Raw genomic sequence first — 23,284 nt, 5'->3', positions numbered from 1 at the left:
TACACGCTGATTGTTAATTTTCACGTAAAAGAAATACTGAGCGTAGAACGTTGTATTTCATAAATCAAGCATTAAGATTTCCTTATGTAGCAAAAATTAGCTACTCAGGATGTGGTCATCAATGATCATAAGGTGCATGTGTATTAGTAATTAGCACAGTGTTTAAGAAAAGATCTATTTCCTGTTTTATGTCTAAGAAATAAGCGGAAATTACGGCCAATAATTATTTATATTGATATTTATTTATTTTACTATAAAGATGATAAGTGCGTGATATTTATGTAAACACGTATCATTTTGCTTAAAGGCTTAATTAACTGATTTCTGCAATTATGCAGAATTTTCTGCTGTTAGAAATTGCCTTAGTTTGGAGAGAATTCGGATTTTGTGATCTTGCCATAGGGCAAGATCACAAAATCCGAATGATGAATTAAAGGATGAAATGGAAAAAGTATTGGCGAAGAATGTTTGTTGATCGCAAGTACCGGAAAATATACGCAAACGAAGGCGTTTTAATGAGCAGAAGTAGAAAGTTGTTTCTGTGTAATTTGAAATTAAGGACAACTCAGTTGATATTCTGTCTGTGATGGCATCATATATCTTATTTGAATAGAAATCCGGTGCTCAGAGTGAAATAAAGGAAAGTTCAAAAGTATTATTTTCCATTGCCTTGGAACTGTCTTATTATATGGATGCTCTGTAAAACTCTATTTGCATAATGTTCCTACAATGAATGCATGCAAGATTTATTTCTATGAACTAAAATGCAATAGTTTTTCATTATCATAAAACGTGTCTTATAATATTAATGGCAATCGCAATTTATTTTCTACCAGGTAATTATATTTATCATAGTTCTGAATTTTAGTCTACTTCATTAGTTGCTTTGCTCTTTTAACGTATCTTGATTTGCTTTGCTTTGTACCGTAATAAGTATTCATAAATTTAAATGTGCAAAGTCTTGGTTTTATATTATTCCAGAGACGAAACCAAAGCAAATATGGCAAAGAGCCAAGAAACCTCCACTGAAATTATTGTGCCATTATTCACATCTTAAGTAGAGACAATGAATTCCTGCTGGCATAGCGCCATGCGGAGAGTTAAATAATTATTTCGGATCGTTAACAATGATGATCAATACTGGATTTCTACTTGATGAAACTTTGAACATTACTAATGGGTTAGTTGTCAAATTTCGAAATAAAAAAAAATGTGTCCTGTTTGTAAATTTTCTTGAGTATAAGTTCGTTAAAACGATTCTCACAGAAAAAAAAATTTGTGCATTTTAACAGAGTAGCATATACAGGATACCCAATCAAGCACGATATATATGCTACTGACAACTTAAGCTTATTTTGTACTTAATAAATTTATATTAATATTTATATAATTAGATTATGGTAAATGATGAAGGAAGACCAGCACATTATCATAGTTATTTATGAAATGTAGTTTTAAATTATTTCAGATCGTTTTCATGTTTTTTTTAAAACCTTATAGTTTTTTACATGTGAAATACATAAATATTTAAGCTAATAAACATGATAGGATCGTATTCTCTTGATAGAATCGTTTATAAGCAGTAGAGAAACTTTTACTTGGCTTTGCCATTGCCTAGAAATCTCTCAGCTATTAAATGATGATCGGTATAGATTCCTGTGATTGCGATCAACAGAATGATATTATTTCTCATCCCACGCAATTTTAAAAGCAAGCAAGAGAATATTTAAGCAGACATAAATAGTTCTTAATACCTCCGATGCATTTGATCTGGCTTCACACCAAGGCATAATTTCATCATCAGGATGAAGCTTCATAATATACGATCGTACTGCAGGAGTTGGTTCGTAGCAGCTTGCTTTAAAAAGACATGTGACGTAATAAAAGCTGCTTCTTTTTTGGTTTTTGAGGTTCCTATGTGTAACAAATTAAAATATATTACACACAGAAACCTTAAAATTGGCTCTTCAAAAACATAGAATATTCAAAACACGCATCAGAAAAAATAAATGCATCCAAATGTTTTTAGAAAGAGTTGAAGATCGATAAGGGTTGAACTATTCACACCTCCGTATCGTATGCGTATATATTTACTATAGCCAGGAAGTCTCATTCATCTGGAATATTTTTCATTTGTTAAGCTGTATGTCTGTTCCGTGGCCTTCTAAATTGTATTACAAAAGTATTCACATGTCTCTAGGCACGAATGGCGTTAGACACTTGACGCTGAAATTTAGTGACAGTAAACCTATCAGTTGGGTGAATTATTCTAAGATCACTATAATTTAAATAATGTATATATAGTTAGCTTTTAGTTATGAAAAAAATAATAAAGTAAATGAAAGAACTTAGTATTGGTGCAAGCTAAGGAACCTGTTAAGAAAGTCCTGGTCTTATTTATGTAGTAGTTTGCAACTGAGTAATTTTCTTTCTATCTGGTTCACATCATGATGCGTGATGTTTGATGGATCGTTTATTAACAATCAAACTATGCAATGATTGTATTGTACCAAAGGATTCTTTTCTATTACCTAATATCCTTGTTTTGTATAATCAACGACTTATTCAACTGATCCGGAAACCTTGCTATAAATATCAAACCGAAACTTGAAGATTCCAAATAAGCAGGATACAGATCTGCACGGAGAATGAAACTCCTCTAGCAAACTTCCCCCCCCCCCCCACACACACACACAATGTTTTAGTTTGATTATCAGTTTGGTTGTGAGTAAGTGGGCAGCCAACTAGGTTGATGATCCTAAAAAGAGCTCAATGACAGCAAAAAAAAAATCTGAATCCTGTCTTTTGTGTTGGAAAATAAACCTTCTTTCTTCCATTCTTGTTTTTGATAATTTCTGGATCTCTAGATAATATTGCTATTTCTGTGCGCGGAATGATTTCAATATCAAAAAATGAGATAAAAACATTTCTCGACATAAGCAGAATGGACATTAAACACGCTCCTTATTAGAGAAAATACTCTATAGCCATTAATGGATTATGTAGGTTTATGATATTTATATAGAATAAACAGTGGATGGAGTGTGTAGTGTGTGCAGAGTGGCCTCCCAGGTACCCTTCCGGTACTACTTGAATAAATATTAACGTTATAGAAATCAAAATTATGTCCGACAAGTAAATATTGTTCTTATAGTGTGTTCCTACTGAGCGCTCTCTCTAAACCTTCTTAACTCAGAAGGGAAGACAGCAAAATAATTGATTAATTATTCTCTCTTTCACTCATTCACCTTACTCTTCGGATGTCTCATTTCTACGACATTAGTTTTCTGCAGATATTCTAATAGTCGTTGTTCATCAGATTTAAAATCAGTAATAATAATTTCTCTTATTTGTTTGTCAAGTGCATCAATAGACTAACATTCTCTTGGAAATTTAAATCTAAATTTGCAGAACAAAGTTTTGTTCTTGCATATATATAGAAAAATCTTCCGCTTTTCCAGTATAACATTAATAGGTTTCTGACTATTCAGTGTTGTATAAATTGAACATCTTATCGTAGTCCAGACGAACATATTCTTTTTTTTAAATCAACTACAACTCTCCTCACAATATATCAACTAATCTCTTTCCAATGCATCTGCAGAGGAGGTCGTTTGCTTTAGCAAGGAATATTCGTTTTTAGAACACAAAAATATAACATGTTGGAAGACCTTTTACTTCTTTTAAGTGCTGTTTTAAGTAGTCCGACATCTAACAACTCTGATCGGAGAACAAACTCATCTTTTTTTTAATATACTGTTTAACCCGTTAATAATAAAGCAGAGATGCCAAGTTTGATGATGAAAATCATTTGATGCTTTCCTCTGCCATGAAAAAACCTAAAACTGAAACAATTTTATACCGTATCAGTCTTATCCTTTCCAAAAATCCTAAAAAAATCACATTCCGAACTTAGCCATATAAGTATTATATGGCTAAATTCGATTTCAATTAAATTAAAATAACTTTTAATTTAATTGATGTTTTTGAATTATCATCCTAATATCAGTCAAACGAGTTCTTAAATTGTATTCTATTATGATGTGTAAAAGTTTAAAAATTATATTTCCTTTCACGCACGAAGTCGTTTAATTTATTAACCATCCGTGTGATAGTTAATAAGTTAACCACGGTCTTCACACTCATCACGTAAGACCAATGGAATTAATATGGACAGTAAGAAATTAATGTACCTTGAAATGAACTAGAGAAATAAAAGATAACAATGGCTTTAAAAAATCGGTCTTGATCACTTATCTCTAAACTAACGGTTGAATTTTTTTCCTTCTTTCATGTAGTTAATTCTTAATTGGGATTATTACAGTAAGCAGTTAGCCTTCGGTGTATTGTAATTGCCAATTTACCGTGAAATTACTGCAGTAGTACTTTTGCTTCTCTCTAATATCTTTTCTGTTACACGTTGATGAGCGTAGTCATTTTAACGATCGTTTGCCTTTTGCATATTTCTAAAAGAATTGTTGGTGTCAGAAACAATTCTACCGCATTAATTATGCAATATTTGTTTGTGCTGCAACCTTCTTAAAAATAAATACGATTAGAGTTATTCTTCTGGGGAAAAAGTAACAACATTCCGAAAATAAAGATGCTGGCTAAGGATTTGTTTCGGATTGAAATCATTATAAAAATAGTCATTTGTAAATAAATTTCTCTTGTTTAAAACTCACATTTCTTATGATATTAGTAAAAATTATACACGGTGTTAGCAGTTATTACTGAAAAGAGAAGTATACATTTAGAAAAGATGAATGTATTGTTTTAGCTTTGGGTGTAATTAAACAAATTACGAGGAACATGTTCAACTTTTTTTTCTCCTTTCAAATCACTGCTTTTGTTAATTCTTTTTAAGTTGTATTGCAGTACGTCGTCCATATACAGCAAAGCATATTAAAATATAATTCCCATTTTGCGTCGAAGTGAACCGTTACTTTTCATTTCTGCAAACAATATAACTATAAAGACACCTAAATATCTGTCTTCTAGCGCAGATACGGAGTAATAACAGCTCACACATCACCAAGCAAATACCGAATAGTAGATAGCACTGGTGGTATACCTCACTTGAATGCCACTTTATGCAGCGCGGGAGGATTACGCATTCAGGCGGAAGATTTCCAATCCTACGAAGGATGATAATACATACTGGGTCTATGGCCACGTGTAACGAAATTCCCAGTGCTGCATTGCAGTGGAGTAAAAACTGAAATGTCATAATAGACAAAACTGCTACCTTTTCTGATAGGATGTCGAGAGAGAGAGAGAGAGAGAGAGAGAGCAGTCGCATTGTCACCTTCTGAAATAGTGGAACTGAAGTTGTTTCATTCTATAGTTTTTCTTGAAGCTCATCATTAGAAAAAAATGCTATGTTATTAAATTCACCAGAGAAAAGAATTACAATCTCTGAAAAAAAAATTCATTTTTCGCATTTCATTTATTTTTTAACTTCCTTAGTTTTATAACTAGTTTCTCCTGAGAGTGACTAACAAAGTTTCAAATCTGTAGAGATCGAGACTTCAGCTGACTGTCCAAAGCCTAATGGAAGTTACTTAGAAGAAATCGTCTTCTTTGACTCTTTTTTAAAAAACGTATTAAATAAAAATACCATTTTTATTTTGGCTAGATTTTTTACTGTTAATGCAATCAACATTTCGCGAGTTAGTTTGATATTATCGAAATATACTGAACACTTTCAGAATGAGACTTTTTTATTTTAAAACTGTATGTTCACCAGTTGCTAAAACTTGTTTGTAATTAAAATGAGTTTCGCTTAGTTCATCTAACTCTATAGCAATCGTAAGACACATGATTAAGGATAAGGATGCTTAAGAATCTTAAAAACTGCGATTATACTTTTTAAAACTCAAAATAACATTCAAGTAACAGAATCTCATCTGCTCTTTAAGTAATCCGAAAACATTGAGAAAGGGTTTGATATTTACTCCCACTTTTACATAGGACTTAATTCAATTACAAAGTAACTAATTTCTTTAATTTAGAACTAGGAATTAGTTAATTTCTTATAAACTCTGTACATTATGTAGAGTGACAGATTCAAATCTCCAATATTATGGCATTAAGTGCTTAACTTTTAAATTTAGGTACAACGATAAATTGATACATAAATTAAAAATACATAAATACTGCATAATTCAATCATGCATAGCATAAACAGACACAGGACAAATAAGCTTTCGTTTAAAATGCAAAGCTGAGACCATGTTTTCAGCATTAAATATGCTAACGGATAAAGATTAGGATGGATAAAGCTCGTGTGTTTCTCGAAATTCATCTACAATAAATTTCAAGAAAAACACTTGCTTCTTTCCGAGTTGTTCTGTAATCATCCATATTAGGTCCGAGTTTCATAGATATATCCGTTTATCCGTTTATTTGGTTATCAAAGATATTTGATAGCCAAATAAACGAATCTAAATCACCAGTAAAGTATCCAAGTTGTTCAGAATTTTTCTGTCTTTCTGTTCAAAGACCAGAGGATGACATGCGGTCAGCTTTCCTTGGTATAGTTGGAGATACTTTGTCTTGGTTAATTATGCAGAAGTTAGAGAAGAATAGCCTTAAAAGAATTTCTCCTCTGTAACATCGCGTGGATATGGAAGCCTATCTCCAGTCATATTTAACATGCATACTAAACTTGATTCAGCTAACGCTTGTGTTACCGAAAAGTTCTCTCTGTCTTTTGTTCTCCAATAAAAATGAAATTATAAAATTTTAATAATGTTTCATAGGCTTTTTGTAAGGATTAATCGTAACTAATCCTCATTACCAAATATTTTTGAAGAAAACCGCTATGAATTTTTTTTTTAAAAAAATACAAATGCATTAACCCAATTGGTGAGAAATTAGGACCAATTACCTTCCCTAACGGAAAGCCTGTGCATTATAAAGCATTATACAGAGTCGTCGAATGCTGTTCCTCGTGGTGTTACGAAATCTGTAAAATAAAAATTATGCATTTTGTTTACAATGTCGCTTCATCATTTACGCACGGCAAAATTTCAGAAGAGAATATAGGCAAAAGATTGCTCTAATAACAATCAAGTTTGAAGGCTCCAGTTAAAAGATGGAAGTGGTGTTCGGAAATAAATTCCCCTAAGCAGATAAGACATTTAAGCCAGTATACTGTCTGTTAATTGCCCAGTGGTTTTTGCCATTTGGTAAATATCCTGTATTTCTTGGAGGAGACTTCAGAGCTCGCTTTTAAGTTTAAAAAAATTTTTAAGTTCCTTCGCATCTTAGACAGGATGCGAACTCAGGTCTTTACAAACAACTCGTTATTGACCTCAATCGATAATGATTGAGGGCTACAAGAGGAGAGTATAAATAGTATAAATACCAACCGCCAGCATTGAAGCTGCCCGCGTAATTCATATTCAGGCTGCAAAAGCCTTTCTAATTTTACGGTGAGTACTGTTGACCTACCTTGTAGATAGCGATTCGATATTAAGAATGGTAAAACTTATTCATATTTCACTTTATAAGTCGGCTTCAGGAATCAGGTACATTATCAGACTTCATGCTACTTCAGAAAGAGTATGAATGACAGCCGACGTTTACTAAAGTTTCGAACTCTTCACTTGTGTTTAATAATGAACCGGTCAAAAATCGTTTGATCTCGTGCATTTTATTATCCTATTATTAGTGCTTTTAGGTTTTATTGGCCTGACTTCTGTTTGGAAATAAAGATGGACTTATAATATCCCCCAATTCTATTAATTTATATCACCGAAAAGAAACATTTTATGCTCTTATTCAATACTAAGTTGGGTATATTTAAATTTATATGTGATTTCAAGTTAAATGAAAAGCAACTGAAAGGTAATACGAATGTGTAAATTAGTTAAAAATCCTATGAATATATTGACATGTTTTGTATGTGTATCATAATATATTTTTCCTAGTACTGTTTCATTTATTCAGTTGTTGGGTAAAAGAAACAATATTGGACATGTTATATTCCTCTTGCCAATTTCCACATTGATAGCTATAAGATGTTTTAATTGGGATCCTATATAGAAAAATAAAGATCAGAGATCTGAGTTATACAACTCTTCTTCTAAATCATGTTTATTATTATTTCAGTGACTTCAGTCCTACAAGAAAAGAAAGGCCCCGTGTTTACCTACGAACCACCAAACCACGTGGACTTTTCCAATACGACAGGTACGGTTATCCCTTGTTCCGCACAAGGAGTTCCCACGCCAGTCATAAAGTGGACACTGATAGACAGAACTCCCGTGTCTGATATTCCTGGGTTACGTCATATCAGGCCGGATGGTTCACTAGTGTTTCCTCCTTTCCGTGCAGAGGATTATCGACCTGATGTCCACTCGTCTGTCTATAGATGTGTTGCCACTAATGTAGCGGGGTCGATAGGAAGTCGAGATGTTCGCGTGAAAGGAGGTAAGTTCTTGTAAATTGCACCACGATGACAGAAGCGTGTCGAATCAGTGGTGTGCTTTCAATATGATCCATGATTAGTTCCAATTTAGTTTCATGATTAATGTTGCAATTATCCTTGATTGTAACAGGTATTTTAAACAGCAGTTTGAGACATCGGTAGAACAGAGGAAGCAAATTGATTAAACCGTGCGGAATTTGAGTTTATTAAATAAAATAAAGTTTTAAGTGCCAAAAATAACTTTATACCCGTATAACTAAAAACAATCTCAATTATTTATATTTAAAATTTCTATTTCAGCTTCAATGGAATAATGAAATTTCATACTTTTTGGTTAAACTAAACCTCTAGTTAAGTTTAAGAAGAGGATCAATGATTAAAAAAACAACCTTAAAATTTAAAATTAATGGATGGATTGACTAGCACTAATATGCGTTTGCTATTCCAAGTTAGCAATGACTATTTTAGAAAATAATCTAATTCATAACTTTTTATAATATAAAGTCTGAGAGAGTAGGAACTTAGCATTTCTTCGGGCTACGTCTGGAAAAAGTTCTCAGCGTCATATTCACTGAATATGAGGCGGAGATTATTCATTAATCACTGAATCATTACATCGCTAGCATTATCGTATTATCTCTTAACTTTAAAAGTGATTAAATATATAATCAAAACTAATGATATCTATTAAAATTATGAAAACCATGAAAATCTAGCGACCGAAAACTGTTTCTACGTATCAAGTTTTCGGTACATCTGACTTTTGACTTAACAATCTATAACTAAGAAAAAAGAATTCGGATTTCGCATATGGAACTTGGTGTGCCATACTTTAAAAGTGGAACATACAAAGTGTTAAGGATATTCGGAGAGGTCGAAGAACTCTCCGAATATCCTTAACACGTTTTTTATATTTAATTTTTTTATATTTAAAAAATGAAATTGTTTGGATTCAGGCTTCTAATTACATGTAGTAAGTTTTGGGTCAAAGGACGTAAGATATTAACTAACCAGATGAAAAGAAGTTGCTTTTGCTTACCATGGCATAATAACAAAGTAAATAAAGTAATCCGCTTAGATTACGTAAGTATATACTTTCTCTCGAAATATAAGTAATAAATAGGTCTGCGCCATGCAGAATAAATAATTTTGTCTTGCAATGATGATCGCTGGGTCTTTGAAAGAATGTATTCATACTCTAGGTTAGACGCTTCTGTCATCCATGAGTTAAAACTCCAAATGAGTATTGACGAACTGTCGCAAGTACGGCGTTAGCCCAAAACCACCAAGTAGTGTTATTTTAGGTAACAGAGCAACGAGTACTACCCAGTAATGACACGTGTTCATCAGTATGAGGAGAGAAGTGAAACAGAAAAGCAACTTGACAGTTAGAATAAGTTTATTACCCAACTTTTTTGTATAAATCGAACATTCCTTACTGTCTAATGGGTAATGACCCCCTAGATATTTTATTATCTCCCTTCATATATTTCGTTCCGTAATTCGAGCATAAAATGGTCGATTTTGTAAAGGAGAACCTGATATTCGATGATCTCATTTGTTTTTTCTCAAAACATTTGAAATTTCTTAAATTAAAATAGAATAGATACAGTCAAAATTCCATGTTTTATATGGACTTTGAAAGTATTTAATTTTCTAGCATTAGAAGAATATTGTTGCACTGCTTAAGGTTATTCAATATATATACGATAACATTCCAGATTTCTTGATTACTTGCTACTCAAAGCAAGTAATAAAGCAATGATTTTTTTATGTTATCAAAATTAGCATATCATCGAATTTTTCATATTACTAATTAGAAATTCTGCATAATTGAGTGTGGAGGAAAAAAATTGAAGTGCTAATGCTTTTCAAAGAAATATGACTATTATATGTAAACAACTGTTGTAAAATTAACTCATTTTAAGATTCCACATTTTTATAAGCATCTTAATTTTCTGTCTCTCCTCCCATTTCTGCATCAGATTTTGTTTTTGTATAAAAAGTTGCTGCGATGAAAGTTTTCGTGAAGTACTTTTCCCAAAACGCTTATCTGAACGTTAATATTCTCCGTGAAATACTTTTCGTGTTGGTGTAGCCTTTAATGTTTAAACTCTCTGTATAATTTATTCATTACCTAAAAATCGATTGAAAAAAAAAAGCGTTATCTATTGAATAAATAAGAGAATGGTACAAGAAAGGAAAGTTTCAATTCGATCAGTCTCGGTTAAAAAAAATTAAACTTGTGTGCGATTTTTTTTCTTTTGAATCAATTTTGTTTTACTTAAGTGAGTTAGTGTAGTGCTGAGTTTTCGCAAGTAATCCTAAACAATATCGTTGAATCATGGATTACAGTGTACTAGTACAAGATTAAAAGGCAAGAAGAAACATGTAAATGAAATGTGTGCATAACAATTAGATAGAAAATGTTCAAATTCTTTTGTTATTAATTCCTTTAAAACGTTTTAATGAACTTCCAGAATGAATATTTTAATACGTTTATATCCTCAATTTTCCGCCACATTTGTATGCATTCAGAGGAGAATGGTAATGCGATCATTTCCGGAGAAAAGTAGAAAATTAACACTTTTACATTCATTGCAGAGAGAGAGAGAGAGAGAGAGAGGGGGGGGGTCAAAATAGACAGCTGCCAGAACTTTCCAAACCGTCCAGTATGTACAAATGGCAAATCCTTGCTGAAGTGTCATGTTTCAAAAGCTTACCAGAAAACATTGCGTTGTTGTCAGAAATGTTCAGGATGGATGACTGTGGAAGATTTTATGGTTCAGAGACATTTTGTTGTAAGTTTACCATGTTGTGAAAAACCTGCCAGTTTTAGTAATTTGAAGAAATACTATTACTGAAAATTTCGGAGGACCGATGAAATCCTTTTGCATCATGTTTTTGACACACACACACACACACACACACACACACACACACACACACACACACACACACACACACACACACACACACACACACATGGACATCACCGTTATGGACCATTAAGGATATCACCAGATTTAGGAATCTCACTGAAATAATGCAGTAGTATTCCACCAAACATATCAAATGTTGATATGTTTGGTGGAATATTACCGCAAACATATCAACATTTCTTTTACTCTCCAATGCGATGTTTTTTCTCCAAACGTGGCTAGATCAAAGCTGTTCCAACACGTTACATTATCTGATAGCCCTCGTAAGCGAATGTGTCATATCATTAAGGTTTTTCTTCTTTTTTTTAAATTAAAGCCCTGTAACCAGATCATAAACAGAACAAGTGTTCAGTTTCGATAAATATAAATTACAACTGATATACATTAGTAGGTATTTTCAGAAAGGCATGTTGACTTTGGTTTATACTTGTTTGACTGTCAAAAAAGGCATCAATTAATCACTTTATAACGAACGCGCAATATAAATTATGCTAATATATACTATATATGCAGTCCATGGATAGGAAAACTGCATTTAAAAGCAAACAGCAGGGTAACAGTTATTTTCCTCCAAAAGAAAACAGAATCTTTCAAAGAGGCAGTAAAATTACGAGTATAACAAGTACGGAATTTATTTAATAAATTAAGGTATTCGATAATAAGTTTTAAATATATACGAAGCAGCATCTTCCGTTACGAATGAAAATTTACCCTCTCCGTGATTATTGATTAACTTTTCAATTCTACATATTGAATAAAATGCAATTTTATTAGAAATTACGAGTAGAAATTCGACTATAGACCAATAAGCATCAAGTGAACATATCTCTTTGCTGATGTCTCCTCTCAACTGGAAGAGCAGATAAATCCGGTGGTGCATCTCGTTGAAAGACGGAGTTCACTTGAAAGGAGATCTTTCATGACGCGTTCGTTTATCTTCCTATCTATCTCTCTATTCTTACAAAGCAACGCAATTGTGCATCAAAATTTGTTGGACATTGATGGTATGGAACGATGCAAATACTCCTATTATCGGATGGCGTACATTTCACAATGTAGTGGGGAATTCAGTTGGAATTAGTAATATTATTTTTCGGATTTAAAATGTAAGTTCAGAAAGCGCAGTATCATTGTTTTCTTTAGCTACTTGTAAATTACGATAAAATATTCAACTGAAACTATTCCAATTTCAATGCACAATCTATACTGCATTCAGTATATGATGTTGAGGTGTCTTAATTGTTTCTCAAACATGTTTAATATTTTATAATTCATTAAATGCTTCATTAATTAGAGTATTATCTGGAGAAAACCCTGCAGTTGTACTTTTCTTTCTTATTTAAAGTGAGTACGTATTAATCAACGACCAAAACATAAAACCAAAAAAAATAATAATAATAATAAAAACTTCTTAACCATTGTGTTACAAACATGTAATGGTAATGATGCTAAAAAGTAAAACACAAGATGGGCGTGTTTCTCGCTCGATAATTTCACGATTAACGAGCTTGTTTATGCAAGAGGAGACACACGAAGTTTTTAGCGATACTAAAGAGACCTTTTAGTTTTAAAGTTTCTAGAAATTCATTGATGCTAGAATGTTGTCCATCTAAAATAGTTGCTCAGTAAGGTTGTAATTACAAGATATCAGAAAAGATGAAAAAAATGCAGTCATAAAATCATTTCCAATTGATTGTAATATAGTGCTTCTTATAAATCGGTAGAATTCAATATTTTATCAAATTCTAGTGCATTATAGCACACTAATTATTTTAGTTATTTATTTTGAAATTGATACTTTTATCTTTATTAATTTTTTGAATAAGAAAAAAAATTAATATCATCAGCATAATTTTTTGATAGAAGGCCATGTTTAATTTATATTTATCAAGAACACATTTTTATAGTATCACGAGGATTAATAATTTGAAGGAAGAGTGAGAAAATTTGGTTAATGTTTAAATTCTTTATTTAAAATTAATTATTTTATATTAATTTTGTAGTAAAAATAACATATTAATTATTTTATACTAATTATAAATACGATGGTGAAACAGTATGTTTTTTTTAAAACATTAACAAAATTTACAGATATGAGATTACATTTTAAATTATTTTTAATCTATATTTTTCATTATTAGTGACTTATTTTAAATAAGGCAGTTAAAATGAGTTTATGACAGCTTAATTTTTAATATCCATATATTTCTTCATGCCCTTTGGAAATCTCTCTCTATACCTTTTTTCAGTCTGCTTCTGAGTTAGTAGATCTTTGGCAAAGACAATTACGGTCTTTCCTCACATTCTCGGTTTGTAATTCCGCAACTCAACGATGGTAGCAATCTAACGCTTTTTTTAGAGAATAATATTTAATGTTAGGGAGAGTATAAGAGATGGTAGCAGTCATCTTCCATAGGCCCTCCAAGATTGAGCTAGCTTGGACAAGCTATCAGTCACGGCTTAAGAGAATGACTGGCCATTCATCTTCAAAAAATAGTATTAGCGTTTATCATTATTATTTTTAATAAAACAAAATCTACTAACGTCATTACTTGTTACCAAAGTGGCACATTAAAAAAAAATTAAAGCCCTTTGGTCGGAAAGACCTGGGTTCGATTCCCGTCAGTGATGAGGAACCTTTATCTGGTCTCTTTCGACTAAAGGTGAGTTAGCCGGTCTCATACGGAGGTAGGGTTTTTTCACGCAACTCCGGTTTTTCGTCTCCCAGAACAAGCAAACCGGCCCCGTGAACACACATGGATTACAGTCATGAATATGTCCTAGCCATATGCCGGTCCTGAGCTCGGATAAAATTGGGGTTGGGGAAAGCGATGGTGAACTACCCTGTAAGGATCTCACCAGGAATACTTTGTGGGCAATGCCTACAAAGTCATCTATGGTCGGAAACGACTGAAAGTAAAACTCAGATCAGATTAAATGTACTAGTTTGGCAATAATATGCTACGTTTTAAAAGACTGCAACATTTACATAATTCAGAATATTGTCAAAAGTATCAATCTATCAAGGCATAAATATAAACATAAAATAATGTTAAAGTAAATTAGGATGGATACGTTTAGAAGTGAACAAAGCATTTATAGATGTCTCAATACAAGACGACGAAAACTTTTGCAATGGAATCAGATTCACTTTAGACAGTTTTCAAGATTACAGGTGAAGATTGGGCGAATAACACAACACCCTGCTTCACTGCTTTATACACTCGAGAAATTTCACAGCAATCATTAAAATGACTACGTGACTAAGTAGTCGCTTTGTTAAAAGTAAGTTTGGCTGTTTGAACTTCACTAAGCAGAAACTGCCAAAGCATGGATTCTTCGTATAGACTTCTATAATGAGAACTCCTTTATCGATAACAATGCACATTTAATAGAAGCCTTCAATAAAACATTTTATTGAAGGATTCTACAAGTGGATGCATATTTTTATTATATCAAGGCATTTACCTTATTATAAAGGAAAATATTTATCGAAAATAAAATTATTCATCTATGAAATGGGTTCTTTCTGTTTTTTAGCTCTCAAAGAGATAACGAGATAAATATTAACGTCTCTTTCATAAGCCTCGGATCGATTTTGATAAAGAAATATTCTAAAGAATAGGTTTGCATTTAAAAAAAAATTTTTTTCGTCTGATGCCTGGCTTGAAAACTCGGGTGAACGGTCTTCTTGGCGTCTCGATGCTGAAGAGTCGCGACGAGAAATCCCTATTTAAGCTGTGACTCCCTTCCTTGAATAACATCCTATGTTATAGGATAAAACCGAAAAGTACGCTGAGAGACTAATTTCCTGTAGTAAGCAAGAAAAGAATTGACATCACAGATTCCAATACTGCACAGCGTTTATTATTGTACTGGAAGAGAAAAAAAAAATCCTAGTGTTGTACGTCATCAGTTGCATGAAAATAGCTGATAGGAATGAACAGCATTAAATTACGACATTTGAAAGAGGAATTTTGTCATCATCATCATCAAATTCCTGCCGTGTACCCTCAAGGGGTGTACAGGATATGACAGTACTACATGAAAAAATTACATCATTACTAACTTCCTATCTACAATTTTCCTCCAAATCAGTCTGTTACTTGTCAAGACTCCAACATTATCAGATCTTATATTTCTATCGTCTAAGGCACTTTGTACTGTATCAATCCACCTATATCTTGGTCTTCCTCTGGGTCGTTTTCCTGCCAACCTGGCAGAGAACACTTGTTTTGCTAATCTTTCCTCTCCCATTCTATTTAAGTGACCATACCACCTGAGATTAGCTCTGCTAACGCATTCCTGGATGCTGACAATGTCGTTCTTTCCTAACATCCTCGTTTTTAATATGATATTGCCATTGATGCCATCTGTTCACGCCTCTAATCTTTCTCAGGACTCTCATATCTGCGGTCTCTAGTCTTTGGTCAAGTGTTTTACTTCTGACCCAGCTCTCAGATCCATAAGTTAAAACTGGTTTGAACACAGTCTTGTATACAGCTAATTTAGTGTTCCGACTAATTTCTTTCTTATTCCATATGAATTTATTCAATTTACTTCCCACGATACCAGCTTTGCTGATTCTGTTGTCTATTTCTATATTTAGTTTACCATCTTCAGTAAAAATTGTGCCTAAGTAGCTGAAATGTTTTACTTGTTCCACAGGTTCTCCATTCACAACACAGTTGATATTTTCAATGATTCTGCCTATTTTCATTGCCTTTGTCTTTTTATTGCTGACCTTCATACCATATCTATTACAACAGCTATTCAATTTAGTCAGAGAATCTTGCAGACTTGTAGCGGATTTATTTAGAAGTATAACATCATCCGCATAAAGCAAAGAGCTGACATTAACATCTCCAATTTTGATATCAGGTTTAATACCACATTCCTTCATAATGTGATCCATATAGATAATGAATAACAGAGGGGATAATGTACATCCTTGTCTCACACCAGATTTAACATTAAACCATCTTCCTGTACTTCCTTCAATTCTAACTGCTGACTCACAACTCAAATAAAGACTAAGTATTGCTTGATATAATGCCCCATTGACACCATATAACTGCAGCGTATTGAATAGCTTCTCTCTTGGCACCTTGTCATATGCCTTTTCCAAATCGACAAAACTTAAATACAGATCTTTGTTATATTCCCATGCTTTCTCGACTATTTGTCGTAAAGTGAAGATCTGATCCTGTAAAAATATTAAATGAAAATATATTTAGCTTTGTGTATATTTCCCGTTTTTCTTCGCAGAAGTGTGTGTGTGTGTGTGTGTGTGTGTGTGCGTGCGCGTGTGCGCGTGCGTGCGAGCGTGCGTGTGTGTGTGCATGTGTGTGTGTGTGTGTGCGTGTGTGTGTGTCAAATTTCTTCACCTGAATGATATACTGTTGCAAATTTTTCACTTAGTAATTCTACCATTTCGCCTGATCCACTATTCTTCCTACCATCGGCATTCTGCCATAAACATTCTTCCTTCTACTTGCAAAATACCGAAAGAACACGTTGGGATTATCTTTGGACTGTCCTGCTAATTTCCTTTCATACTCAGCTTTTGCCTTTCCCATCACAGTTACCCTTCTGGCCTGTGCTTTGTACTGCTCATGTGCCTGCTTTCTCTTTGAATTCCCTTAACATTTTTTTCTTTTTTATATCTTAATGATGATATTGATCCATTTAATTCCTTCTTGGTTTATTCTCATAACTCTAGGTATGCAGTCTGCTATTATTTCCCTCAAACACTTTCTTACCACTTCCCATGCACTATCAACATCCAGTCATTGCAGTTATATTTCCTTCCTTCCATGTGTTCTCTCCTCCTTCCAATCTATGTTCCTATAGTTGAAGTCGCCCATTATAATTACCCTCTCTCTCTCTCTCTCTCTCTCTCTCTCTCTCTCTCTCCATTCAATTAGTTTATTTGCCGATTCATACTATCCCCATAATCCTTTATATTCCCTCCCATGGTCTACAGAAGCATCCAACTGTACATCATTCTTCTGGCCAATATCTCACATCTCGCACCAGATCGCTTCATTTGCTATTTTCACTGGCCTGCAATTGGGTCTCTACTCTCTTTGGTTACAGTTCATTGGCTATCATCAATAATTCTCCTCCCGCATTATTTTTCCTCTATCCTCCCTGAACACTATACCCATCACATTTTATCCCACTAACTCTATCATCTTCCGTCAGCTACATGTCTCACTAATGCCAATAACCTTTGGCCATGATGATGCCCAAACCAATATCCAAAACTTCTCTTGTTCGAAACGTTTCTAGCATTAGTGTACATAAGGTGAAAAAGCCCCTTAAGCCCACTGCTGTCCTGACACTTTACACTAACAATCCCATTCTTTATACTAACTTAGGCACTTTATGCATATTGTTACGCTCAACTTCTTCACTGATATCTGTGTACTCGCTGAACAGCTTCTGCTCTAAAAGCTCTAGTTTCCCAGATGTTGCACATCCACTTCTACTTCATTCAACAACACGTTTTCCAGACCATGAACACCAAATCCATTCAGATGCAAAACATCCCCCTTTACAAGTCCTTTCGTTTGCTCCACACATCCACAAATTCCACACCATTCCTCCTGCATAAGCTATGCATCGACTATGCCTATTGCTATTATGGCCCTACTCCTACTCAGCTCAACTCTGTCATACTGCTATAACAGACCATCTATCTTCACTCTCTCACTCGTTTCTTCTGCTGCTTCCAGCAACTTTCATTTCATTTCATCTCTCTCTCTCTCTCTCTCTCTCTCTCTCTCTCTCTCTCTCATATCATACTGTACTTTTCAGACTTCTGTATGATGTGGAAATTAGAGCAGCAGTGGGAAAATTTGACCTTTCTTAATATACTTCAGCTTTAGCCTGAGTAATAGAAACCATTTCAGAAAATTTTGTAAGATCATTGTAAAAGAAAAAAAAGGACTCCATATTTTGAGCTCCTTTGCTCATCTCATATATTGTCATATATATGCATCTTATTAATATGAAGCACGTTTTCTCCATTACTTATTATTATTATTGTTGTTGTTGTTGTTGCTGCTGTTGTATTTTAGACATATTGTATTTTATTTCTATTTGCAAGGGGCATAACGGTATCTGTCGCTACGTTAATGCTCTGCAGCCATGTTTTAAGCAAACCTATTATTGTAAAAGGAAAACTGAGATTTTTAAGATTCTCGACACTGATATGATGAAACATACATACCGAAAGATATTTCTATTTACAAAATAAAATTAACTCTCTGTTAATGCTTAAGTTGAAACATTAAAATTACGTGATCTTCCAACGTACACTATCTAATTCCTAGAGAAATCAGTTCAGAAAAAAATTATGGCGAGGAATGAGTATAACTCCTTCCACTGCAGCTGCAGCGCCAATTTTCACAGTCGGGCGAACAGAAGACCCGATGAAATACAACCATTATCGCTTCTTATTTATTTTTATTTTTTCCTATTCTTCATATGATCAGTACACAAGACTCGACATTATTCCATTTTTTATAATAACATTCCTCATTAGAATGATTTCGCAATCTTCTACCTGGAATCATCGGTGCATCTTCTCTTGATCGGAATCAGTCATCCGTGCTAGCAATGATTTAAAATAGCTGCAAGCAAAGTGTTTTTCTGTTTTATTTTATAATAAAAGTGTAAGAGAAAAGTATCTTTCACTCGAAATCCCCCATAAGTGAAAGCTACTTGAATAGGAAAGACCCTTATGTAAAGAGAATTGGAAGACTGATCTTTTCATAGGTAATGTATCGGATTTCTTTCGTTCTCAGATAGTTTGATTTTTTCTGTTTTTTCACCGTAATAATTCCGATAGCTATGAAAGGTATAAACAGCCACTTTTTATGAGTAGCTACGTAGAGACCTTTTATAGCTAGGGAAGCATATATGTAGATTTTAATAAATGAAAACGAATCACTTTTACTTAATTCTCTTTTGGGTTAGTCCACTTTAATTGGGCACATTTATTTACCATGGTCATCCCTCATCCATATTCGCCTACTATTAATCCGCAAAATAAACAGCAATGTGTGAAGAATATTCTACTGATAAATTGATTTTTCAAGTTATAACTTGATTCATTAATGCTGTCTGTTCCCTAGGAAAGGAAGAAAGATAATACAGATAAGGAAAAATTGACAGTTATGAGAAAATACTTTCAAGACTTCCGTATGATGGGACAGGATCATAGTATCGATATCTGATTCCTACGGCTTCAGTCTGATTATTTCAATGCCTTGTAAGAAACTTGGAAGACTTTGGCTGTAATCAAATCCATTCGCTACTATCCAATTTTCTCTAATGGCGTAGGAAAAGGGTGAGAAGTCCTATCTCCTCATCAGCTTTCTCTATCTTGTCATAGTTACTCCTCACGAGCGTTTCATTTGTACTTGTGATAGGAATCATGTCGTGGATCCGCTTGTCAGTCCTTGTGACCGCCAGTGAGTATTTCTTCGTGTTCACTTAGCAGAAGTCGTAGTGATAAATGACCCGCATCCTCGTTGTCATTGTTTCTGCACGAGAACTAGATAGGGAAGGGGGGGGGAATAAGAAAACCGAACTGCTGTTTCCATACTCATCCGTGTAGTCCCGTCTTCCGCAGGGTTCAGGAATGTATGTTTATTTTTTCAGACAAATCCGTTGAAAGATTTCTTTATGTAGCGCACCTTCATCCCTGTTTTTTTTTTACTCTTCATTCTCGTGTGTTTTTGTGCTTAAACGTGTGATCGACGGCGTTGTTTTTCTTCGTTGTTGAAGCGACTGACGCAAAATCTGCGGGCAATGATTCGCTTCTTATACCACACAATTAGTTTTTATAGACCATTACTTTTATCAGACGCGAAAGAAAGGTTATGTGATTACTATTGACCACCTTCATTCACTGTCATGACACGGAGTTTTCCTCTTCGCTTTAGTCACAGTATTGTCGGTTGTCGTAAGGGAAATCAATTTATCTCTCAAGTATCAAGCCTCCTTTAAAGCGAGTATCGATGTAAAGTTTTTGGTTTCATGAAAAATGAACGCGTTTAGAAATCCTGCTATTTCAGAGCCCAAGGTTCCTTAAACGTGTTTACGTGTTTTACTTTTATTACTTGCTCCGGTGCCTTCTTTTGTCTCCCCCCCCTCTCATCTTCCAGGGACGATGTGTTCTTAGCACGCTTCCTTGAAATAGAGATGAACTAGAGGAATAGGTTGTTACGTTAATGACGTTTATATCCACGAGACGAGAATAAACCGGGCATGCTGTCTCTTGTTGAGGCAATGCCAATTGTGTGAAAAGAATTTACCCGCCTGTTCTCTGTGCTCGGCCAAACAATGTAGAGCGATATAATGAATGTGTTCGCTTGTTTGGAGAAAGCTTTTTTTCTTACACGTTTGCCCGCCAAGAGTTTTTTCTTTATTTTTTCAGCTCTACACATCAAACGATCTTCGTTATCGTCACCATGTTATAAAGAGCTGTTACTCGGTAATACTCCATCTACACTAAATTGAACAAAACTCCAGTTCCCAAGGAAACAAGTTATCACAAATTGATGAAATTTGAGCGCCTTATTGGAGTGCTATAAAATTGTGAAGCAATTTACAGTGAGGGAGAATTAATGAATAGAATTGTTATCTATGAATTTCGTAGAAAAACCAAAGTGTGAAGGTACAATTTAAACGAATTGAGTTACAATAATGAATCCAATGTTTCCATTGTGCTTGATCAAAAATCTATATTTTTATTTCATAAAGACGACCTCCAGCTGAATGGGAGAAGAAAGAAAACAGATAGGAGAACAGGGACTGTAAAGCAATAAACTGCATTTTCCCATTCTAATGAAAGTCTCACAGTGAAATAAGGAGAAGGTTTAAGAAATGATTGAGCAGAAGGAGGATATACACTTATTTGAATCTCTGATCTCGAAAGAGGCAGATTCTATGCTATTTATAAAATTTGAGAAGCATCTGAGTAATCACTACACGATAATTTGCTATTTAAGTTAAGTGAAGAAGAATGGACATCCAATTAGTGTTTTGCATATTTATATTTTGTATGAAAGTGAATCGTTTTGTGGAAGATAATTAAGAAAGATACTGATGCACTTTGTCTCTCTGCGGCAAAGAGATAACTAGTCTTAAGCGTAAGGCATTACAGTTTCTAGTGAGATGATTACTTTCTCCCTGAGAAGTTGTAATGCCGAATTGCCGGAGATGCAGGAATTAGACGTAATAATGGAGATGATGATAAGGGACGTTATTGCAATGGCTCCGAAGATAGTGGAAAGATTTCTGCAGAGATGAAGAGGATTAATAACTAATCATAATGAGGTAATTTCTCTATGTTGTTCTGAATTCAGGATAATAAAGGTACTCCGGGAGAATTCCCCAGAAACATTTTTATTTCATAATAATCAGGTGTGAGGTAAATCATATATCTTAATGATAAAGAGAAAAGCTTTAATACATTTATGCTGAACTACTTTTATTTTATTTGTTGTTTAAGAAATTGTAATGTTCCTTTTTTTTCGAAATGTTTGAGTCCTCTTGTGCCATTAAATCCCGTCTTCCTTCAGTCTTCTCCTTTTCAAACCAGTGATGACCCACAAGGCATGTCCTACATAAGCCTTCTGCTGCATTGAGGTTTTTTCCAGTTTCTTCGCATCACAATTTATTTTCTGCACTTGATAGCTGACATTTCTGTCAATTTTTCTTATTTTTCCCCACTGAAATCGTGTTTCACAAGAATTTGAAATTCTTTAGAATTCCAATCAGCTTTGACTTTGGCATTAGTAGAATACTTTATAAGGTTGTAGAATCTCTTCTCCAAAGCTTCTCCAAAGTAAACTACTTCAGAGAATCGATTATAATGGCAGTGGAATATTTAAGTGTTATTAAATATCCTTTAAAATTTTCTTTAAAAAATACCGAAATACTTGCATTTTATTGGATTTAAAATAGTGTTGCTAGTGTCAGTACCGCCATTTAAAATTGCGATTTAATATATTGTGTTGCTATTTCATTGGACAAACACAACGTAAAGTAATGAGATGTACCTTTAATAACTTCTCCAACGAATCTGCAGTCATTTTATACTATCGTGATTTTTTTAGGTCTTTACTTTTGTATTGGGATAATTATTATTTGATAGCTTCAGTACTTATTTTTGCCCTGCTAGAAGTTATAATATGACATCTTCGTCGCAAGTCTTAAATTCGTTTCCATTCAGACTACAGATTTTTGTGTCTTACCCAGAAAGAATGAAGATCATTTTGTCTGAATATAACGATAAGTAATTTTCAAGATTCTTTTCGAAATTTTCTTAGCTGAATTACTTTTCAATACGAATTCTTGAACACTGAAATATCGTCTACGTCTTTCTATCACCTTTCCTCGCATTTGATGCAACATCTTCGCGGTGCTCTCAGTCGATTTAGAAATTCTTCGTCAATATCGGTGTTGAAATGAAGTAGTCAGCAAATTGCTTTCACGTTTGCAGTCTCTGCATTTCCTGTTTGCTCATGACAATTTGGAAATGTCTCATAACAATTTGGAAATGTCTCATAAAGTATGTTATTAAAGAAAAGGAGTAAGCTTTGTGCAAATTAATGCCTTATTTTCTATTTTTGTCATGTTCACTCCATCCACTTCCAAAGATCATTTATTATTTAGTACCTTGAGCCATTTTTACTTTTCTAAAATTTGCATAATTATATTAAATCCTTAATGATCTCATTTGAACTTTGTTGTCATTATTTCTTTTTAATTTTCATCAAGAAATGGCTTAAGAAATACTCTTTCTGTTAAATTTCACGGATTCATTACCGTTGAGCATTTCAATGTATAGATATTTTTTCTTAATAAGGAATTTGTGTCGGGTTTA

General features: G+C 33.7%; 1 protein-coding gene across 1 annotated transcript in view; it reads left to right on the top strand.

Annotated features, from left to right (window-relative positions):
• The window catches only part of LOC150094603 (cell adhesion molecule Dscam1-like), a 435,546-nt gene that overhangs the window by 73,839 nt on the left and 338,423 nt on the right, over positions 1-23,284 (top strand). The window contains exon 2 of the mRNA XM_090411127.1: positions 8,119-8,439. Within this exon, the coding sequence (XP_090267253.1) occupies positions 8,119-8,439 (321 nt within the window). The remainder of the gene's footprint in view (positions 1-8,118; positions 8,440-23,284) is intronic.

This window comes from Typopeltis vanoorti, chromosome 21, assembly GCF_054136105.1.
Source record: "Typopeltis vanoorti isolate ZY-2024b chromosome 21, IOZ_Tvanoo_1.0, whole genome shotgun sequence".
In the NCBI taxonomy this organism is placed as follows: Eukaryota; Metazoa; Arthropoda; class Arachnida; order Uropygi; family Thelyphonidae; genus Typopeltis; species Typopeltis vanoorti.
This window is presented reverse-complemented; position numbering and strand designations above follow the sequence as displayed.